General features: G+C 35.8%; 1 protein-coding gene across 2 annotated transcripts in view; it reads right to left on the bottom strand.

The window, feature by feature from the left end:
* Nucleotides 1–6,329: 6,329 nt before the first annotated feature.
* The window catches only part of LOC136039957 (uncharacterized), a 36,011-nt gene continuing 23,174 nt past the window's right edge, over nt 6,330–19,166 (bottom strand). For both annotated transcript variants that reach the window (XM_065723969.1, XM_065723971.1), the window contains 5 exons: nt 17,216–18,253; nt 14,769–15,213; nt 10,860–10,977; nt 8,697–8,879; nt 6,330–6,873 (listed from right to left, as the gene is read on the bottom strand). In XM_065723969.1, coding sequence (XP_065580041.1) covers nt 6,459–6,873; nt 8,697–8,879; nt 10,860–10,977; nt 14,769–15,213; nt 17,216–18,253 — 2,199 coding nt within the window. In that variant the 3' untranslated portion in view covers nt 6,330–6,458. The remainder of the gene's footprint in view (nt 6,874–8,696; nt 8,880–10,859; nt 10,978–14,768; nt 15,214–17,215; nt 18,254–19,166) is intronic.

Below are 19,166 nucleotides of genomic sequence, written 5' to 3'. Positions count from 1 at the left end.
AATATATATGCCTTGAGTTCTGGGATGGAGACCCAAGCTTAATTAGGGCGAGGGGAGGGGGCTTTAAGTGCTAAAAAATTGAGTTTTTTGTTTGACTCAGTTTAACTTGCGAATGAAGTAATGGATCTCAATGAAAGTCAAGCCAAAGATGCCAAAACCATAAGACACATAATGTTTGGAGATGAAGACCCTAGCTTAATTAGGGGGAGGGGGCTTTAAGTGCTAAAAAAAATTGAGTGTTTCATTTAATTCAGTGTAACTTGCGAGAGATCGATGGATCTCAGTGAAGATTGAACCAAAGGTGCCTAAGACCGTGGCAGGCATCAAGTTTTGAGATGAAAACCCTAGCTCAAATAGAACGAGGGGGAGTGGGTTTTAAGTGCTGAAAAAGTCAAGCTTTTGGTTTAATTTAGTATAACTTGCGAATGGAGCAACGGATCCAAATGAAAGCTAGACCAAAGATGACTAGAATCAGGGCTCATATTGAGCTCTGATATCACAAGTCCTATATAAATTAGGGCGAGGGGTAGGTGGTTTCAAGTTTTAAGAAAGTCGAGTTTTCCTTCAGTTTAGTAGGGTCTATAACTACTTCCACCCATGGCTTGCCCAAATCCTAAAAATAACCCTTTTCCAAAATGAGTCATACTGAAGCCAACCTTCAACCAAATATTCCATCCCCAGAGAAAAATTACTTTGTATGGCACACGTGAGTGGGAGGACGGTTAATTTGGAAAAATTAGATCGGGTCTTAATTAAGTTTGATGTTTAGAAGGATATCATGTCTTAGAGCTCCTATTTTAAATTCCGACCGGAACAGGTGACATTGGAGGGGGAAACCTAAAATCTTGGAAAATGCTTAGAGTGGAGGGATCGGGATGAAACTTAGTGGGAAAAATAAGCAAAAGTCCTAGATACGTGATTGACATAAACAGAACGAATTCACTCTCTTTTGAGGAGTTGGGGGAAGGGTTAATCCTGAAAAATTTGAAAAAATGAGGTATTTCTAACTGACGAAGGAGTGATCGGATCTTGAATTTCATCGGATGAAATTTAATATTTAGAAGGACCTCGTAACTCAGATCTCATGTTTGAAATCCCGACCGGATCCAGTGTCATTGGGGGGATTTTGGGGGGGGGACCGGAAATCTTGGAAAACGCTTAAAGTGGAGTGATCAGGATGAAACTTGGTGGGAAGGATAAGCACAAGTCCTAGGTACGTGATTGACATAACAGAAATGAATTTGCTCTCTTTGGGGGAGTTGGAAGGGGTGTTAATTCGGAAAAATTACAAAAATTGAGGTATTTTTAACTTAAGCGGGTGGCCGTTCGTGAGGTATTTTTGAATTTGATATTAAGAAGGAATTATGTCTCGGATCTCTTATGTTCAACCCCGGCCAGTTCTGGTGACATCGGGGGAGAGTTGGAGGGGGACACCGGAAATCTTGGAAAACGCTTAGAGTGGAGAGATCGGGATGAAACTTGGTGGGTAGAATAAGCAAATGTCGTAAATACGTGATTGACGAAACCGGACTGGATCTACTATCTTTGGGGTAGTTAGGGGGATCCAGTGCTTTGGCGAGTCCGGTACTTCTGGACGTGCTAGGACAATGGAAATTGATAGGCGTATCAGGGACCTGCACAAATTGACTTGATTAGGTTGATTTCCCCGATTCAACCATCTGGGGGTAAGGGAGGAGGAAAAATAAGAAAAATGAGGTATTTTTAACTTGCGAGTGGGTGATCGAATCTTAATGAATTTTGATATTTAAAAGGACCCTGTGTCTCGGAGCTCTTATTTTAAATGCCGACCGTCATTAAGCCCCCGATTTTTCTTTTAAATTAATCTATTGATTCTTATAATTTTGCTAGAGCTCATGCCGTATGAGCTCTTGGCTCTTCCGACTTCGTCACAAGTGCCATATGAGCTCTTAGCTCTTGTTTGATTCTTTTTTTTCTCAGAAGATTTTCGACTTAGTCTCATGGTTTTTGCCACTTCATGGTGTGAAAACTGCTGCTAGAAATGGATAGGTTGCAACTTCTGCCGTATTGTCTTCTAGTATATTTAGATGTGTGCTTGCATCGTCCCTGCGTCCTCTTAAAAGTTCTGTTTCTTACGGTAATATTGGTTTGTCTTCTATTGCATATGCAGACGACGTTCTTCTTGTTGCCCGGACTCGCTGTGGATTGCTTTCCAATTTTACTATTTTAACCAATGAACTATCTAAGATTGAACTGTCAGTTAATGCGTCTAAATGCGAGTTTATTTGTTTTAATAGCCCTTATGTGGTCGCTCCATTCGTTGCTGGGACTGCAATTCTGTCATGTTCTTCTTTAGTTAGTTGGCTTGGTTATTATGGTCTGTGTTTCGGTCCAACACTTTCCACTACCTTTTCATCCCTAGTGAATCAAGCCGTGAAAAACCTACGACGTCGCTTACGGAAAAATATCCCCAAACAAAAGCCGTTAAAACCGCAACGGTTTGTGCATAATTTATAATGCTTATTGCGCCCCTGTGCTTTTGCTTTTCTCAGGCATGTCTCATCTGTTTCGTAAGAAAAATCGCCATACTCTACTTGCGGCTTATTTCAGATATTGCAAATTCCTCCTCCGGCTTCCTAGATGGCACGAAAACAGAAAAATAATTACTCAATTTTGTATAATAGATATGCCTTCTTGGATTGGGTCTTCCAGTGATGATTTATGTACAAAGACTATCTACTTTATTCACGTTTACGACCCTCTTGCTGCTCCTTTTTATTGAGCTTTGATTTCTCTTATTAAAAAAGTCTGCAACTGACTCACTTGGCTCCTTACTTTTACATTTGAGTTTTTTTTTGTTGCTAAGGTTTTTACTTATAAAATCAGATAATTAACTACTTTATTACCTTTTATCTGTTTTAAAGCCAATCCAAAGTTTATTTTTCAATTTTCAATATTTTTTCCACCATTCCGACATGTTTCAGAATAACCCTGTATTTTTTCAAGCATGCCAGATTTGACTGAACACTAATCGCCAGAAGTTCAACTCTACGTGCACTGTATTAATCCTGTCATATGATCTGTCTGATCCAATCAGAAGTTTTTGACTGCACTTAATTGTTTTGATAGTCTTTTTCTTTCAAGCCGATGTATTGAAAATTGGTTTAGATTATTTTTTGGACTTCGTTGGGTGTCTACCAGCCAAATAAGGGAAAAAAAATATTTATTATTTTTTTTTATAATTCCCACATGTTTCAGAATCGTCATGTATTTTTTCAAACGTGCCAGATTTGACTGAACACTAATCACCAGAAGTTCAACTCTACGTGCACTGTGTTAATCCTGTCATGTGATATGTCTGATCCAATCAGGAGTTTTTTGACTGCACTTAATTGTTTTGAAAGTCTTTTGCTTTCAAGCCGTTGTGTTGAAAATTGGTTAAGATTATTCCAAAAGAAGAATGACAGGGGACATTTTATAGGCAAGGGAAGGGGGGTAAGAAGCCTCAAGAATGGCTTTAAAAAAAGGTAGCATAGACTTGATATCAGAAATATTGCGACATTCTAGGACCACTTGGTCGATGTGATGAAAAGAAAAGGGGAAGCTTTTCCCCTTGCTGGGGAAAAGAAAAAAAAAAGGAACAAATGATTTGTCTTCTGGCAAAAAATACGAAATTCAACATTTTTGTAGGTAGGAGCTTGAAATTTACCCTATAGGGTTCTCTGATACGCCGAATGCGATGGTGTGATTTTCGTTCAGATTCTACGACTTTCAGGGGTTTTTCCCCCTATTTTCCAAAATAAGGCAAATTTTCTCAAGCTCGTAACTTTTGATGACAAAGACTAAATTTAATGAAACTTATATATTTAGAATCAGCATGAAAATTCGATTCTTTTAATGTATCTTTTAGCATCAAAATTCCGTTTTTTGAGTTTTGTTTACTATTGAGCCGGGTCGCTCCTTACTACAGTTCGTTACCACGAACTGTTTGATAGCTCACATAATATCATTTTTTACTGGGCCTTTACAATACAGTGTTCTAATATGCTGAAATTGATGGTTCAAATATAAGCGAAGTCAATCGCCATTTTTGGGGTGTTTTGCCTCTTAAATAAATGTGGTAAGTTTTCTGTCTGGAAGCTTTTAATAGATAAATTTAAACTTGAAATTTTTTATGCATTTGGAATGAACATAAAATTTTGCTATGAGACAAATATGCAAAAAAGTAAACTATATAAAGGAATAAAACAAGTTATATAATAATAACCCTTCAGTTTCTTCTAAAGGTTTTGTAAGAAAATATATATATATATATAGCGATTTGAAGTGGTATTTTGCCTTTTTCGTGACCCAATAAAATAAATTTGTCAAAATGCTGGCGAAGGTGGTTGAAACAGCCAGAAAGAGAACAATTTATTTAAATCTGATCTTTTAATGGCAACGTATCGAAGCGTCCTAATTGCTAAAAATTTTCCTATAGTAATTAATGAAGAAATGAATTTACTTGCTTTAAAAAGTTAGTGTTATAGAAACAAGAGATTAGCTACAAATTTATTCTTTTCTTACAACAGGCGGGAGTGAAACTATGTACCAGTTGTTCCTGGGCATGGTTTTATCACTACGCTACAGTTCTTCTGGTTCTGATAGTGTTGTATTTGGTTTTTGTCTGAAAAAAGTGAATTCCAACCTTTATTCTGAAAGCAGCACAAAGCAGACTGGGACCCATTTTATAGAATAATATGCACACCCCTCCTCTCAGAATGTCTTTCTTTTTGCTTGACCTCCACTACTTTTGGTACGATCATCTGTTTAATGATAGCAGCCTATTATTTTTCTATTCCGTGACCTCCTATGAGTTATAATTACGCAAGAATACTCCACCTTTGATTGTCATTAATTATAATTGGTTGATATAGAAACCATATATGACAAATGAATACTTCAGCATTACTACTACTACTAACTCACTGCAGCACCAAGCCGCCTGAGGCCAACACAGCTACGCACGCTCCTCCTCCAACCTAATCTATTTAAAGCCTCCCTCTTTACACCCTCCCAGGAAGTTCCCATTTCCTTTAAATCTTTATTTATGACATCCTCCCAACCCAGACAAGGACGACTTGCTTTCCGTGTAGCCCCAGACGGTTGGCCAAAAAGGACAATCTTCGGTAATCTGTCATCCTTCATCCGTAGAAAGTGGCCTAGCCATCTCAACCTTTCTTTCATTATAGCCCCAGAAACCGGGATTGAACCGCACTTTTCGTACAACCTACTGTCTGAAATACGGTCAGTCAGCCGGGTACCCAGAACAATCCGTAGTCAATTTCCCTGGAAAACATCTAGTAAATTTTCATCTGCTTTTCGGAGTGCCCATGCTTCAGAGCCATATTTGACCACTGTCATCACTGTAGCTTCCAATATTCTAATCTTGGTTTGTAGACTTATCTTTCTATTCTTCCAAACTTTTTTAACTGTGAAAAAACACCCTGAGCTTTAGCTATTCTACTTTTAACATCTTCACTGCTCCCACCATCTTTACTAATAATACTACCAAGGTAACTGAACACCTCCCAACCTGATCAATCTTTTCGTTACCTAATGTCACCTGTTCATCTTCACTTATTCCTAGCCTTAGTGACTTAGTCTTCTTAACATTAATTTTCAAGCCTATTTTATCACCCTGAACTCGTAAAACCTCTAAAAATTCATTCATTTTGCTCACACTTTCATCTAATATACTTAAATCATCAGCATAATCTAAGTCCAGGAGCGTTCTTCCTCCCCATTTGATTCCATGGTCTCTAATTGCCTTTCCTGTGCTCCTTAAGACGAACCAGTTAGGTTTTACTTAAGCTCCTGTTGCAAAGCTAGCACTAACATACAAAATACTTGCCCCACGGAAGATGAAGCAGGGACATCAAACAGTACCTAGCTGTATAAAGTAAAGATACAGTTGGTGATTTTCGAGGTCATGGGCAAATGTGTCATAAGCCGCAACTGCAGCTTCTCAGATCATGATGATCCGTAGAAGAGTCGTGCCCAAACATCTGACAGATCATGACGACATAGGCACAGGAGAGCTGAAAAAGGTTTTTTCCTCACAGAAGTCAACTTGACTAGAATTACTAACAGAAGTAAAACACCAAATAAACATATCCCCTTACTGCCAACATGCCAGAGGCTACAAACGGTCAACGTGGCTCGTGCAAGTAAGTTTGCAGACTAATTAAAGTAAAAAAAAAAAATTGGCACTCAAGATCTTTGATCTTTAATGTGAAATCTTTCAGTAGCGGATAGAAAAGATTGTAGGACACATAAGTTCAATTTGCTAAGCATTTTAGACATAGATATACAGTATAAAAATAGTTTTAATTAATTAAAGATTATATCATAAATAGAACAAAATTGGAAAAATATACAGCACTTCAACATGCTTACTAGTTTCGGGCAGTATCGAATTTCATGAAGGATTTAATAAATTAGTAATTCAGATTGCTTTGGATCCAGTCATTGTACTTGCTAATTTTCATATAGACACCTGGAACATCGTGCTGTCCACATCCAACACCCCAGCTAACAATTCCTGCAAGATACCAAGTTCCACTAACATCACACACTAGTGGAGATCCCCCGTCTCCTTTGCAAGCATCCTTACCCTCTTCACCTCCAGCACACATAAACCCAGGATCCAAATTAAATTCATAGCCAAGACGGGTTCTTCGAAGCTTAGTCTCGCATTCATGGTTGCTTAAGATCGGTAAATCTACTTCTTTGAGTATATTTGAGTATCGACCACCTTGACCAAACGCATCCTTGCCCCAGCCAGTGGTCCAACACCTTTGCCCCGTGAATTCCTGGTGATTCGGAGGGAGGCAAGCACTGGCGATGTGGGGACTGAAAAATGAAAATATTTATTATTCAAGTTAATATGTATAATCATTTAAAATAATAATAATAATGCCCTGAAAATTATTGTATAAACAACTAAATTCATCATGATGGGAGACGGGGGAATTGTTTTTTTCTTACAGATGAGGAGTTGGCACTAGAAAAAAATATCTTAATTCTGAAACCTCAAAGTGTCATTTATTTTTACTTTTGTATTTGCCAAAGGTCTCCTGGAACCCTAAAAGGATGGAGGCTTGAAGAACACTTCGTTGGAAAATCCTACTCATTTTATCCTTCGGTGCTGATATTCCTAAGGATATTTTCTCATTGATGGAATAGAGAAAGAAAAAAATAATAATAAATAGAACCCAAACTGATTAAAAGTAGATAAAAATAAATAGAATCCACACTAAGTTATGAATCATCGTGAATTCTAACACAAGCCTGTATATTGTATAAAGAGAAAACAATAAAACAATATCTTATATAAATTCCATTTGGTACGTCTGATTAGAAGCAAAACTCTCCTTCGTTATTCATAAACAATTTGTCTGAGAGAAACTGATTTTAACAAGGATATAAGAAAAAATACCATCTTTGTATTTTACAAGTGAATAAGCAGAAAGATTTTTCATCGTGAACACAGACTGGGCGGCCGGAGAAAGAAAATTTTCATTTCTCATCCAAACTGGTGTTATATTCTAGTTTTATTTGAATAAATTGAATTGAATTGAATACTTTTGGGGTATAGATACAAAACTAAATTCACGATTGTTTTTCGTCTCTTTTGTCCAACAAATATGATATTTATCATGTTCTCTTCTTTATTATCTAAAGAAGTAATTAATTATCTATTTTCTGCTTCTTTCTCCAAGAACCCTGAAAATATATCTGTTTATGATTATAATCCTAAACAAGATTATTTTCATGTTTCTTTGAAAAAGAAAGAAATATTTGGTGACGAAAGGAGTAGTCTATAGTTTTTTGTGATTTCTGGGGATAGCAAGGATCTAGAGCACCTATCGTTCAATTTCCAGGATATGGAAGATTTTCAGGGATGGCCATTTCGGAATATGGGCTAGATGGAAAGAATCGATCGTGGAAACCTCAAAGTGTAACTGCCAACTGTTCATTAGAGTTGTGGGGATGTACGTCCGTGTGGAGATACACCACAAAGAGAGGTTACTGGAACATATTGGACCGGCTTGAAAAGGGAAGATGAATCAGAAAAGATAAGCAAATCTATAAGGGAGGCTGAGGTTTTTTTTTTTTTTTTTTATAACCACAGCCCATGTGACCCTGCATTAGAGGGTATTATATAATGTCGATAGAAATTTTTCACTGTCACTGATAGCAAATCAAAAGCTGATAAATGTGTACATATTTTAATGCTTTTTTATAACACCCTATATAGATTATTACCACCGTAAATTTATAACACGCATATAGTTTTTAAGTACGACAAAGATTTCACTTTAGAAATTAGATGATCTTTTGCTTAGAAATAGAAATACAAAAAGCAGAAATATCGACCCCGAGAATCTGTAAGTGGGATGTATCTGTCTCGCAAATCCACCCAAATATAGTTCCATACAGTCCAACCCCTAAAAAAATTACTTTTTTCAGAGCGGTTGTGGAAACAAACCATCAAAATGTTGCATTGTTACGTACAATACTCTACTTTTCACTGAATTTGTTTTAAAATCATTTTTCAACATTTGTTCAGGAAGGAATCATTCTTTAATTTTTTGTTAGTAATTTTCTCTATTCCTGGTTGTGTGTCACAGATAAGATACGAGACTGAACAGATAGATTTAAAAAAAACCTACTTGTACGTGGTATCAACAGATCCTTCAAAACGCAGTATTGCCAAATCATTATAAAGATTGCCAGAGTAGAATTCAGGATGAGTAATAAGGCTCACAACATCTTTTTCAATATGGGGGTAAAATTCAGTGTCACGATTTACATCCCATTCGCCAAGACGAACTCTCAGATCACCTGCACCATGTCTAGAAAAAAAACTTACATCATATTCAGAACTCCCAAGGAGTGGTAAACCCTTGAGCTTACTAAGAAATGAACATAGATTTATAGTTTGTCAGCCTTGAGTGGCTTTGTGCTGCCATGGATTGTTGTTGTTTCAGTTTTTGTTATTAAAGATGAACTCAGCAAAAAACTGCCAATTATAGCTGCAACGTATAAAAATTACTGCAAAATGAAACCGCCTGAGGCTGACACAGCTGCATACGTCCCCTCTCCATCCCACTCTTGTCCTAGCTCCCTCTTTGTATCCTCCAAAGAAGTTTCAATTGCCTTTAAATCGTTTCTCACGACCTCTTCTCACCCCATTCTGAGACGACCTGTTTTTCGTTTGGCCCTAGGCAATCCATGGACAATTCTTCTAGAAAACACCAAATAAGTTCTTCCCGTCTTCTACGGTTCCCTCGTTTTGGAACCACTTAGATCTAAGAGAGTTTTACATTCCCATCTGCTCCAATGCTCTCCCATAGCCATTACCGTGTTTCTCAAGACAAAATCCAACAAAATACCTTAAAGCCTTTGAAAATGATGTTGAATGGAAATGAAGAATGGAACATTAAAATCCTCATTGTCCAAAATCCTATACAGAAAATTATCACCCCACCCCCCTCCTATAACAACAAGAAAATCACCATTTTGCAAGGGTAGCACCGACGTGTCCCTCTTCCTTTTCCTGTTGTCTTTTTATTCACTGCTAGTGGGGCACTGGAGCATCATAAGGAGCTGTTTAAGAGATTATTTGAAAGGAAAATTGACGTACTTTTTGTAAAAAACAAAATGCAATAATAAAAATAAGATTAAATATTTGTAAAAAAAAAACTGCATCTTTATACACAAGATGAATCATATAGGGACGTAATGTCATATTTGACATTATAGTTTTTTTTGTTATTCACCATTATTATATATTTTTGGATTAAAATCTAATATAAATTTTTTTGTGTAATAGGTTTTTTTTTATTTTCTTTTACATTATTATAGATTTCTCTATTAAAATTTAGTTTATATATTTGTTTTTTGTGTAATAGATATTTTTGCATTATTCAACTGTTTAATGAATCAGAATTATCCGTGGTAGGCCTGCAAACTCAAACACTGCACATTAAAATTGTGTGGTGCACAATTTTGTCTTCAAACGAAGTGTACAGTATCATAGATTATGTGACTACATTCCCCTAGTCTTCGCATTTAGGTAATTAACTTGATGTAAGGGTCTCTAGCTCATACAAGATTTCTTCAGTTGCAACTTAGATACAGATACAGAACACCTGTCCCAAACAAAAATAATGGTGACGTCTGAAGCTCTTCCAGAGACTACCAGACACAAGCTCTGAAGGCAGAGTTGCCATCTCATTTCCATTTGGGCAGAGCCAAAATCAAAGCAAAAGTATTACAACTGCTCCAAATTATCAACTGGACTTGTTGTTGATAAATACCACGATCAACAATTTGCTTTTGAGCTTTATGATTTGACAGAGATATATGTTTGACTGTGTATCGCAAATGAAATGAGTATGCAGTGGTTTAGTAGTAGGTAGTATTTTTCAGCAGGTACGGGTGTTAAAATTAATAAATGGCTTCGAATTATCAACTGAACTTAACTGGATTACCAATTTTGAAGACCATCATATAATTGACAACATTCACGTCGGCATTTCCAAGTTGTATGTAATGTCATCATGTTAGAGACAGCCAAAAGTCCGAGAATGACTCCCAGCGTACCTAACTCAATGATATGGTACATCAATCCTATTGATGTGGGATGTGCATAAGCATGCACAAAGATAAAATACATAAACCCTGGTTTAAAACATATTAGTTACTCAAGATCCACAGTAGCTTGTTCAATATTTTACCACAATCCTCGGCTTGATTTTTTAACTAATAATTGTCATCTACTATTTTATTACCCTAGGTAGATTAGAACGAAACGTATGAAGCTATCTTACCCTTTCAAGCAATGGGCGGCAGTTAGAACATGGCTAGGTGAAATAAGAGCACCACCACAAACATAGACATTGTCATACCCTTCTTTTTTCAAAATTGCAACTTGCCACGGATATTCACCTAAAAGAAAAATAGGATATATTTATTCAGTCAAGTTTCAATAGTCACTAAATGCATCATAATTATCACGGTTAGGGACGTAAACAGAGATAGGGAGTTGGCTGGCTTATGTGACCTTTAAAATTTCATTATATGAAATTCCCTATATGAAATTGTCCTCTCCTTCCGTGAAGAAGTCTGGCATACCAGAGTCGCTCAAGTAAAAATTAAATACAGAAAAACAATTTTTTTCACTCAAAGTAAGCAGTAACATTCAAACTTAGTTCGACTTTAAATTGTTCCATATATGAAGGGGGTAACCCCTCCTCAGCCCTTTGCTCTTTACGCTAAAAAATCTACAGCTTTAAAGAAGCTTCTTATTCCAATTCAGTTGCTCTTATGTTTCAGCATTCGTTCTTAAAGAATTGTGGGGAAAAGTCAAACTTTAACGCAAAGAACGAGGGGTTGAGGAGAAGTTATCCACAGTCATGCAAGAAAAAATTTTCTATTCATTTTAAACTTTGATATTTCTGCTTACTTTCATTTGAAAAAAAAATTAGTTTTAATGTAATGCTGGATACAAGCTCCATAACCCCCCAAGTTTTTCTGCTAGAATTAAAATGTCAAATAGTAATTAAAATTGTTGACAACATTTGAATATTTAGTCGAAATTTTGATAACCAGTAGTTTTGGTGAAGAAGTTTTTATAATATTTTTACTACAGCATTTGAGGTCAACGGATATTTTTTAATGGATGGTTCTCTGATGTTTAAATACAGTACACCATATACATATGTTAAATACGTTGAAACGCTTTATATAATTATGAAAAGAGAATTATTACACTTTAAAATCTCCAAAATCCAAACTCCTCGTAGCTTTTGCCCCCCTCCCCTCCAAAATATCCTGATGAGGTTCATGATGTCCTGGGTCACTTTTCCCCTCTTTGTCGGTAGGCAGTCAAATGTTATGTTTCCGCCCCTTCTTCATAATAGTCGATGTGCACCTACACATTCTTAAGTATTATTTTATGAAATATGAAGCACATAAGTTTAATTAAAGGAAGCCTCAAAATAAATGTCAAAAATTTTTCAAAAATGTCAATAAATGTCATTTTTCTGCAATACGAGAGGGCAGGGGTATTACCCCACAGCACTGTTATTCAAGCTTAGTCTAAGTAAAGAAAGAATATATATTAAATCCTAGCCCCCCCCCCCCTGTACCTCTTCCCATATTTATCTGAAAGATCATTGAAAGATATACAGTTTAGCCACTGAAATTTTTCCAATGAATTTTTTTTTTGGGGGGGGGGTTTCAGGTATCTGTGCGCCCACCCATCCTTCATAATAGCTGATGCGCAATTATACATCACCAAACACAGTTTCGTATAAAACGTAGAGCATTAACTTAGTTTAATCAAGCATTAAGATAGATGTCCATATCAACCTTTTATCTTGTATGAACTACGAGACTTTTCAGGACGAATGCGCTACCACACGGCATTTTTTCTTTTGTGACTGGGAAATTTAATATATGGTTTTGTGATACTTTTAAATGGATTGGCTATCACAGAATTTTCAATCGATAGAAACTTAGTCCTTTTCGGGCAAAGTCGAAGCTAAGTGCCACTTTCCCGTGGCATAATATTTTTCGTCACTTAAAAAGGGAACTAGAACTTCTAATTTCCATCCAAATAAACCCTCTCGCGATCTTCTAAGATCATTGGCTCGATACATCACTTCTTGGGGAAAAAAATCAAATAAACGTGCACGCTTTATCTTTCATCTAGAAAAAAAATTGCAAAATTCTGTATTTTGTACATAGGATCTTGAAAGCTCTACTTTAGGGTTTCCTGATATGGTGAGCATACTACTGCCACTAACAATTCACTGCAGATTCAAGCTGCTTGAGCTAAAACAAAGCTATACCTGCCCCTCCTCCGTCTCATTCTATCCAAATTCTCCCTCTTTACACCTTCCCAAGATGTTCCAACTACAATTAAGAACTTCTTTGCGATCTTCTCCTACCCACTTCGGGGACGACCTGCTTTCTGTTTTCCTCTAGATGTTCTGCCAAAAAGGACGGTCTTAGGCAATCGGTCATCCTTCATCTACAAATTATGTCCCACCTATCTTAACCTTTCTCCCATTACCTTTCTCACATTATAGCCCTAAAAAACGGCGTAGAACCACATTTTTTGTATAGCATAGTGTTTGAAATACGATCAGTCAGACAGGTATCCAAAAGAATCAGTAGACAACTCCTCGGGAAAGTATTTAACAGATGCTCTTTCATCTTCACAGTGCACTCGTTCATGGTGAGTCTAACGATGTGATTACTAAGATCGCTGAATTTTAATGGGGTGCTTCCTCCCTGTATGAAAATCAGGCTAATTTTCTCCAGCTTGTAACTTTTAATGGATATATTAAACAAAATGAATTTTATATATTTGAAACCAGTATAAAGTCACTTTTTTAATGCATTAATTGCTATCAAAATCCCTATTTTAGAGTTTCGGTTACTATTGGTCTAAGTCGTTCCTTACTTAAACTTCGTTTCTACGAACTGTTTGATAGAGCTAAAAGTAAATCTAGCGTGATTGTAACCAGGAACAAAAATTGAAAGTAAAAGTGTAATTTTTAAAATATAACATGCTAACTCAATCCTAAAACTTGCTCTCAAGGAATAGATTAGGTCCTCTATTTGGTAATAATTAAAAGCAAAGATTTCGTTCAATTATCTTGAGTTTCCTCGACTAATTTTTTTTTACCTCAAAATAGCACGAGATTTTAGTGACCGATTGGTTCTGAACTATCTTTAGTGATTTCTAGGTGGGTATTTCTGGTTTGTATCCAACCAACTACAAAATCAATCTTGTCATCACTATTAAATTGATCGATTGACCGAATTAAAGTGCAGAGGGTTTATTAGCTCGATTATTTTCACTTATTCGACTTAATAGATATCCATGGATTTTCAAACGACTAATTTTTCGCCAAAGGCCACAGCTCTTTGGTTTATTTTTATTCCAATTGTATTTTCACCACTCGAACTCCCCCCCCCCCCACATTTCAATGCAGAGAAAAATGAGACAAAGGTTAGAGCTATAACTAAGTGTAAGTGATAACTGATCTAACTCTATAAAAGTAAATTAATGCATAATGGAAAATCAATTAAAGTCTTCATTTTATTATTATTATTTAAACCTGTCATAAAGACTAACCAGTCGTTCTGTTTCTCATTTTAAATACAACGTTTTGAAAGTAATATTCATATTATTGTGGCATTTAAAAAGCCTTTTTTTCTGACTAAATTAATTTTCAACGTAAATTAGAATAATAACAGCGCCGTCAATGGGATGGGAGGGATAGGGACTACGTGACTCCCTTACACTTTTTCTCCCTTTGTTTTGAAAAATACCGTTTTAGGAGTATTTTATTGAAAATGTCTATTTTTTAAACATTATTGAAAAAATTGAAAGGCGACAAATTTGTCAGATTTTGAAAACCCTTAAAAGTAAGGTAAATCTTACTTTACTTTACAAAATAAACCCCTTTGCCAACCATCCCTCAGAAGTAAACTCCCTTCTTCTCCCCAAATTTTCATGGTTTTATATCACTGAATGAGAACTATTCACGAGCTTCATATCACATTTAAATCTACCATCAGGTGCTTCTAAGTTAAGGCTCTGTAGACATACAAAAATCCAGCAATTCTTTGATAATACAAATTGACTAAATACTTCTGGTTGTTATTCCCATGGATAAAAAATAACAACAGCAGAAAAAGACAAAAAAAGCCCCCAGACTTACCAAATTCTGTTTCTGAGTTGGTATAAGCTTGGGTCTTAATTCTTCCGGTGATTCCTGATGGATTCCTCTTTCCACAAGTTTGTCCTGAAGGTCTGTAAGAAGTAGGGGCTGATCTTCTGCAGCAAACTTGAGATGGACCGCATTGTCCACCAGACGAGCCAAACCCTCCCACTGGTGGATTAAAACTAGGTTGGGGTGATGCAAAACTTTGTTGTGATGAACTGAAACTTTGTGATGAAGGGAAATTTTGTTGCACTGAGGCAAAACTTTGCTGTGGCGTACCAAAACTTTGCTGTGGCGTACCAAAACTTTGCTGTGGCGAAGCAAAACCCCCAGAAGATTGTGTGTTAAAGCCTCCAAACTGTCTTGTTTGGTCATGGTTGTCATGGTGTCCGTGATGACCATGATGTCCGTGATGACCACCTGGACCATCCCGACGTATTCGCTGGAAAATAGATGGGCTATATGTTACAAAATTTTGAAATATCGAAATTAAAAATTGTAAAATTGTTGACAGAAATAAATTCTCACGAATAGCAGAGAATTGGAAGTTCAACATAAATATGCACACTTTCTGCGATTTCCTATTTCCTTTCTTTACTTTCAACACTTTCATGCCATCTATCTATACTTTATGTGCCTTAGTTTCTTAATTAAAACGGCTACTGAAAAATGTAGTACATTCTATCAGTATATTTCCTAAGAGAGCGGTTCAGGGGTAGCTCTAGATTCTACAAAATCTTCCGCGTGACAGAGAGCTCTGCAGAAGAAGGAGTGAGTTTTTTGGTACAACACAATTCATCTAAAGAGTCAAGCAATTGGAAAAGGTTGAAGAAGTTTAATACAAATTGCTCCCCAAATATAAAATTTCAAATCAGCAATAAAACAAATCGCGTAAGTAATGAAATTTCTGCACTTTGAAATCGGTAAAGAGTATATTCCTTCGCAATCTTTTAACAAAGATAGTCTGCTTGTTATAAACACACACTCACAAAAACACACACCCAAACACACACACATACTTGTCCCTTGTTCGTAACGAATTGTTTTTAATCAAACAGTTCGTAGTAACGAACTTTAGTAAGGAGTGAGCCGGCTCAATAGTAACCAAAACTCTAAAAACTAAATTTTGATACCAATATATACATCAAATGAAACAGATTTTTACGCTGATTTTAAATATATAAGTTTCATCAAATTTAGTCTTGCTAAACGTTCAGAAATTAAATTAAAAAAAAAAAAGATTTTTTACCGAAATTAAAGAGCGACATTAAAACTTAAACGAACAGAAATTATTCCATATATGAAAGGGACTGTCCCCTCCTCAATGCCCCGCTCTTTACGCTAAAGTTTGACTATTTCTTACAACTCTACTTTTTAAAATAATAAAACCCACTAGCGTAAAGAGCAGGGCATTGAGGAGGGGACAGCCCCTTTCGTATATGGAATAATTTCTGTTCGTTTTAAGTTTTAATGTCGCTTCTTACTTTCAGTTAAAGAAACTTGTTTTTTTTATTTAATTTGATAAGACATGACAGTCAGCTACAAAAAAAAACTAAACAACTTGCATTGCATCTCAGCCTAAAAATATTGGTAAGCCTAAGGGATATTGGTAATAATAAGTAAATGTATTCAAAACACATACTGCAAACAATAAGAAAACAAAATTATACAGGAAATGAGTTTTGAAAACTAAATGTCTTCCTTCCTGATTAGCTGTGTTATATTCTCATGCCAAAGCGGAACATTCACTATGCCAAAATTTATGTATGAGTAGAAACTCATTAAATTCAAGGTTATGAACATAAAAAAAGAACCTCACATATAGCAGAGTAGAATTGAATAGTTCTTACAATTTGGGGAGGTCTTCCTTTTCCCACCTTCAACAATTTAATTTATCATCCTCCAAAATCAGGATTTTAACTGGCTTAAAAATAGAAAATTATCTAATATAATTTTTTATTAAATTGTTTATATAGTATCCCACTTTGCATGTATTCAGAAAAAAAGATACATATTATTTAATATCAGAATAAGTTGCATATTTGTCTTCTAATAACAAATTAGAAGACAATTCGTTCATAATGCGTTGATTCTTTCATAAACAAATTATAAATTCTAACTCATCAAACGACAGGGCTAGAAAGAGAGCACTGTAACACCTGAGAAGACTTTCTTTCTTTCTTCCTTAGGTTGAGCTTCTTTACCTACACACAGACTACACAAACACATACACACATTTTTATATATATATATTATATATATATATATATATATATATATATATATATATATATATATATATATATATATATATATATATATATATATATATATATATATATATATATATATATATATATATATATATATATATATATATATATATATATATATATATATATATATATATATATATAGACTGAATAAAAAGATTTTTTTCTTACCACTTTCTTTTCCTCAGTTAAACTGGTAGATATGTCTGAAGCTGTTTCATTGGGTAAAGAAGTGTCAGCTGAGACTAATGAAGGCACGCGGGCCTGGTTATCACCAGATTCAGAATCTGCGTTGTTAGCTTTATTGATTTCAACCTGCTTTAAACGTTTTTGCCGTAGAGATGGCCGTCGCTTTCTTCGTGTGCTAGTGATCGTGTCAATAGGTGTTTCATTGACACTGTTGTCACGTCCTTCTGCGTCTAAAGCTGTTATATTAGTTTTTGTAGACCTTGGATCAAGAGGGTAATCTCCATTTCCGCCTCTACTTGCAATGTCACTAGCGGGGCACTGTCCAAAAGGTACACATACGCAATCATCTTGTCGCACTGTTTGAGAATATTGAACGGGTGGTGGATTAAACGATGATTGCGGACTGTAAGACGGTTGCACAGGAGTATTATAGGTTGGTTGCACTGGGGGAGGATTAAAAGAAGGAGGGGCTGAAGGCTGGTACACTGGATTTACAGCTGGAAGTTGTGGATCTGCCACTTTAGACGCCGTAAGCTCTTTCAAATTACTATAGGCCGGTGCAATGGGAGGAGCAAAACCACCAAGACTTGGTCTTTTATCATCATGAATATGATAATGAATATGCTGAACTGGTTCAGGTCTTACTGGAGCTACGATTGGTGGGGGGAGAGGAGGAAGGTTAAGAGGAGGAAGCTGATTCACTGGTGGTGGAGGAGGTATTGGTGGGCCATAGTTATCGCTGATGATAGGAGGGCCATAGCTGCCAGAAGGAGGTCCATAACCAGAATTTGGCACACCATAGCCTTTGGTGGGTGCTCCATAACCTTTTTTTGGAAATCCATACCCCTTTGAAGGTAAACCATAACCTTTATGCTTGAAACCTTTTTTCAAAGGTACAGCCGCAACCGGATGTCCTGCTGCTACAAGCTTCACTGGTTGAACATACTGTACATCGTGAAAATCATGACCACCATATCCATAGCCTTTTCCTTTTTCAAGAAACGTTTTCTCGTGCAAACACTGAAAAAAGGAAGAAGAAATGATCAGGAAAAAAATTTCTTTATTTTCCTGAAATAGTTCTACTTGCATTCTATTTTTTCTAAATTTTACTAAATGTATAAGGGAATCAGAATTAAAAAAAAAGTAAATCATATTTCAATAATCTGATTTATACGTTTTTCACCAATCAACACAAATTCTCCAACGTTTTAAGCTATAAAACATTCATCTACAAGAAACATTTTTACACGTCTTTGGTATTGACTAGGTTGCCGCTACCGTTACAACCATGATCATGGACCTTATTTCCTGGTAGCATTTGTACACATATGCTTAATCCATACTAGTCGGGATAGTGGCAAAGCTTATGGCAGAAATGCCGTAGACTAAAAAAACATCTAGTTTTGTTTTATACATTGAATTCTGAAAGCATATAACTTTATTCAGCAACACACCATGTTTGTTTATAGATTTTTCTTACTTAAGATAAGACCTAACACAAGTGCTTGAATAAAAAGCTTTTACTATGGATTAACGCCTCAAAAAACATGTGCAAAAGGTATTTTACTTATCGCCCGAACGAATAAATAAAGGAACAAAAAACGGGTTCTGGAAACACAGAGCAGTCAAAATATAATGAAGAAAACATTTTAAGCCCGAAATTGAACTATCACCATTGAAAGGAAATCCTGCCAAGTGAAACTAAGAAAGAAAATGAACCGGAACTCAAAGAAGACACAGCAATCATTTCGAGATATAAGCAAAATCTTTCCCATTAAAAGACTAAACAAAAAAAAAAAACTAAAAAGACTAATTAATGAGGGATTAAAAGACTAAACAATAAAGTTCCAGAAATGATGTCGAAGTGCAATAAAAATGGATTCTGATCGAAACTGAATGATCGCTGCTGAATCCCCATAAGTTTGTGATATGG

The sequence above is a fragment of the Artemia franciscana genome, chromosome 20 (assembly GCF_032884065.1).
Source record: "Artemia franciscana chromosome 20, ASM3288406v1, whole genome shotgun sequence".
Classification (NCBI taxonomy): domain Eukaryota; kingdom Metazoa; phylum Arthropoda; class Branchiopoda; order Anostraca; family Artemiidae; genus Artemia; species Artemia franciscana.
The sequence above is the reverse complement of the archived record's forward strand: the minus strand, read 5'-3'. Positions and strand labels throughout refer to the sequence as shown.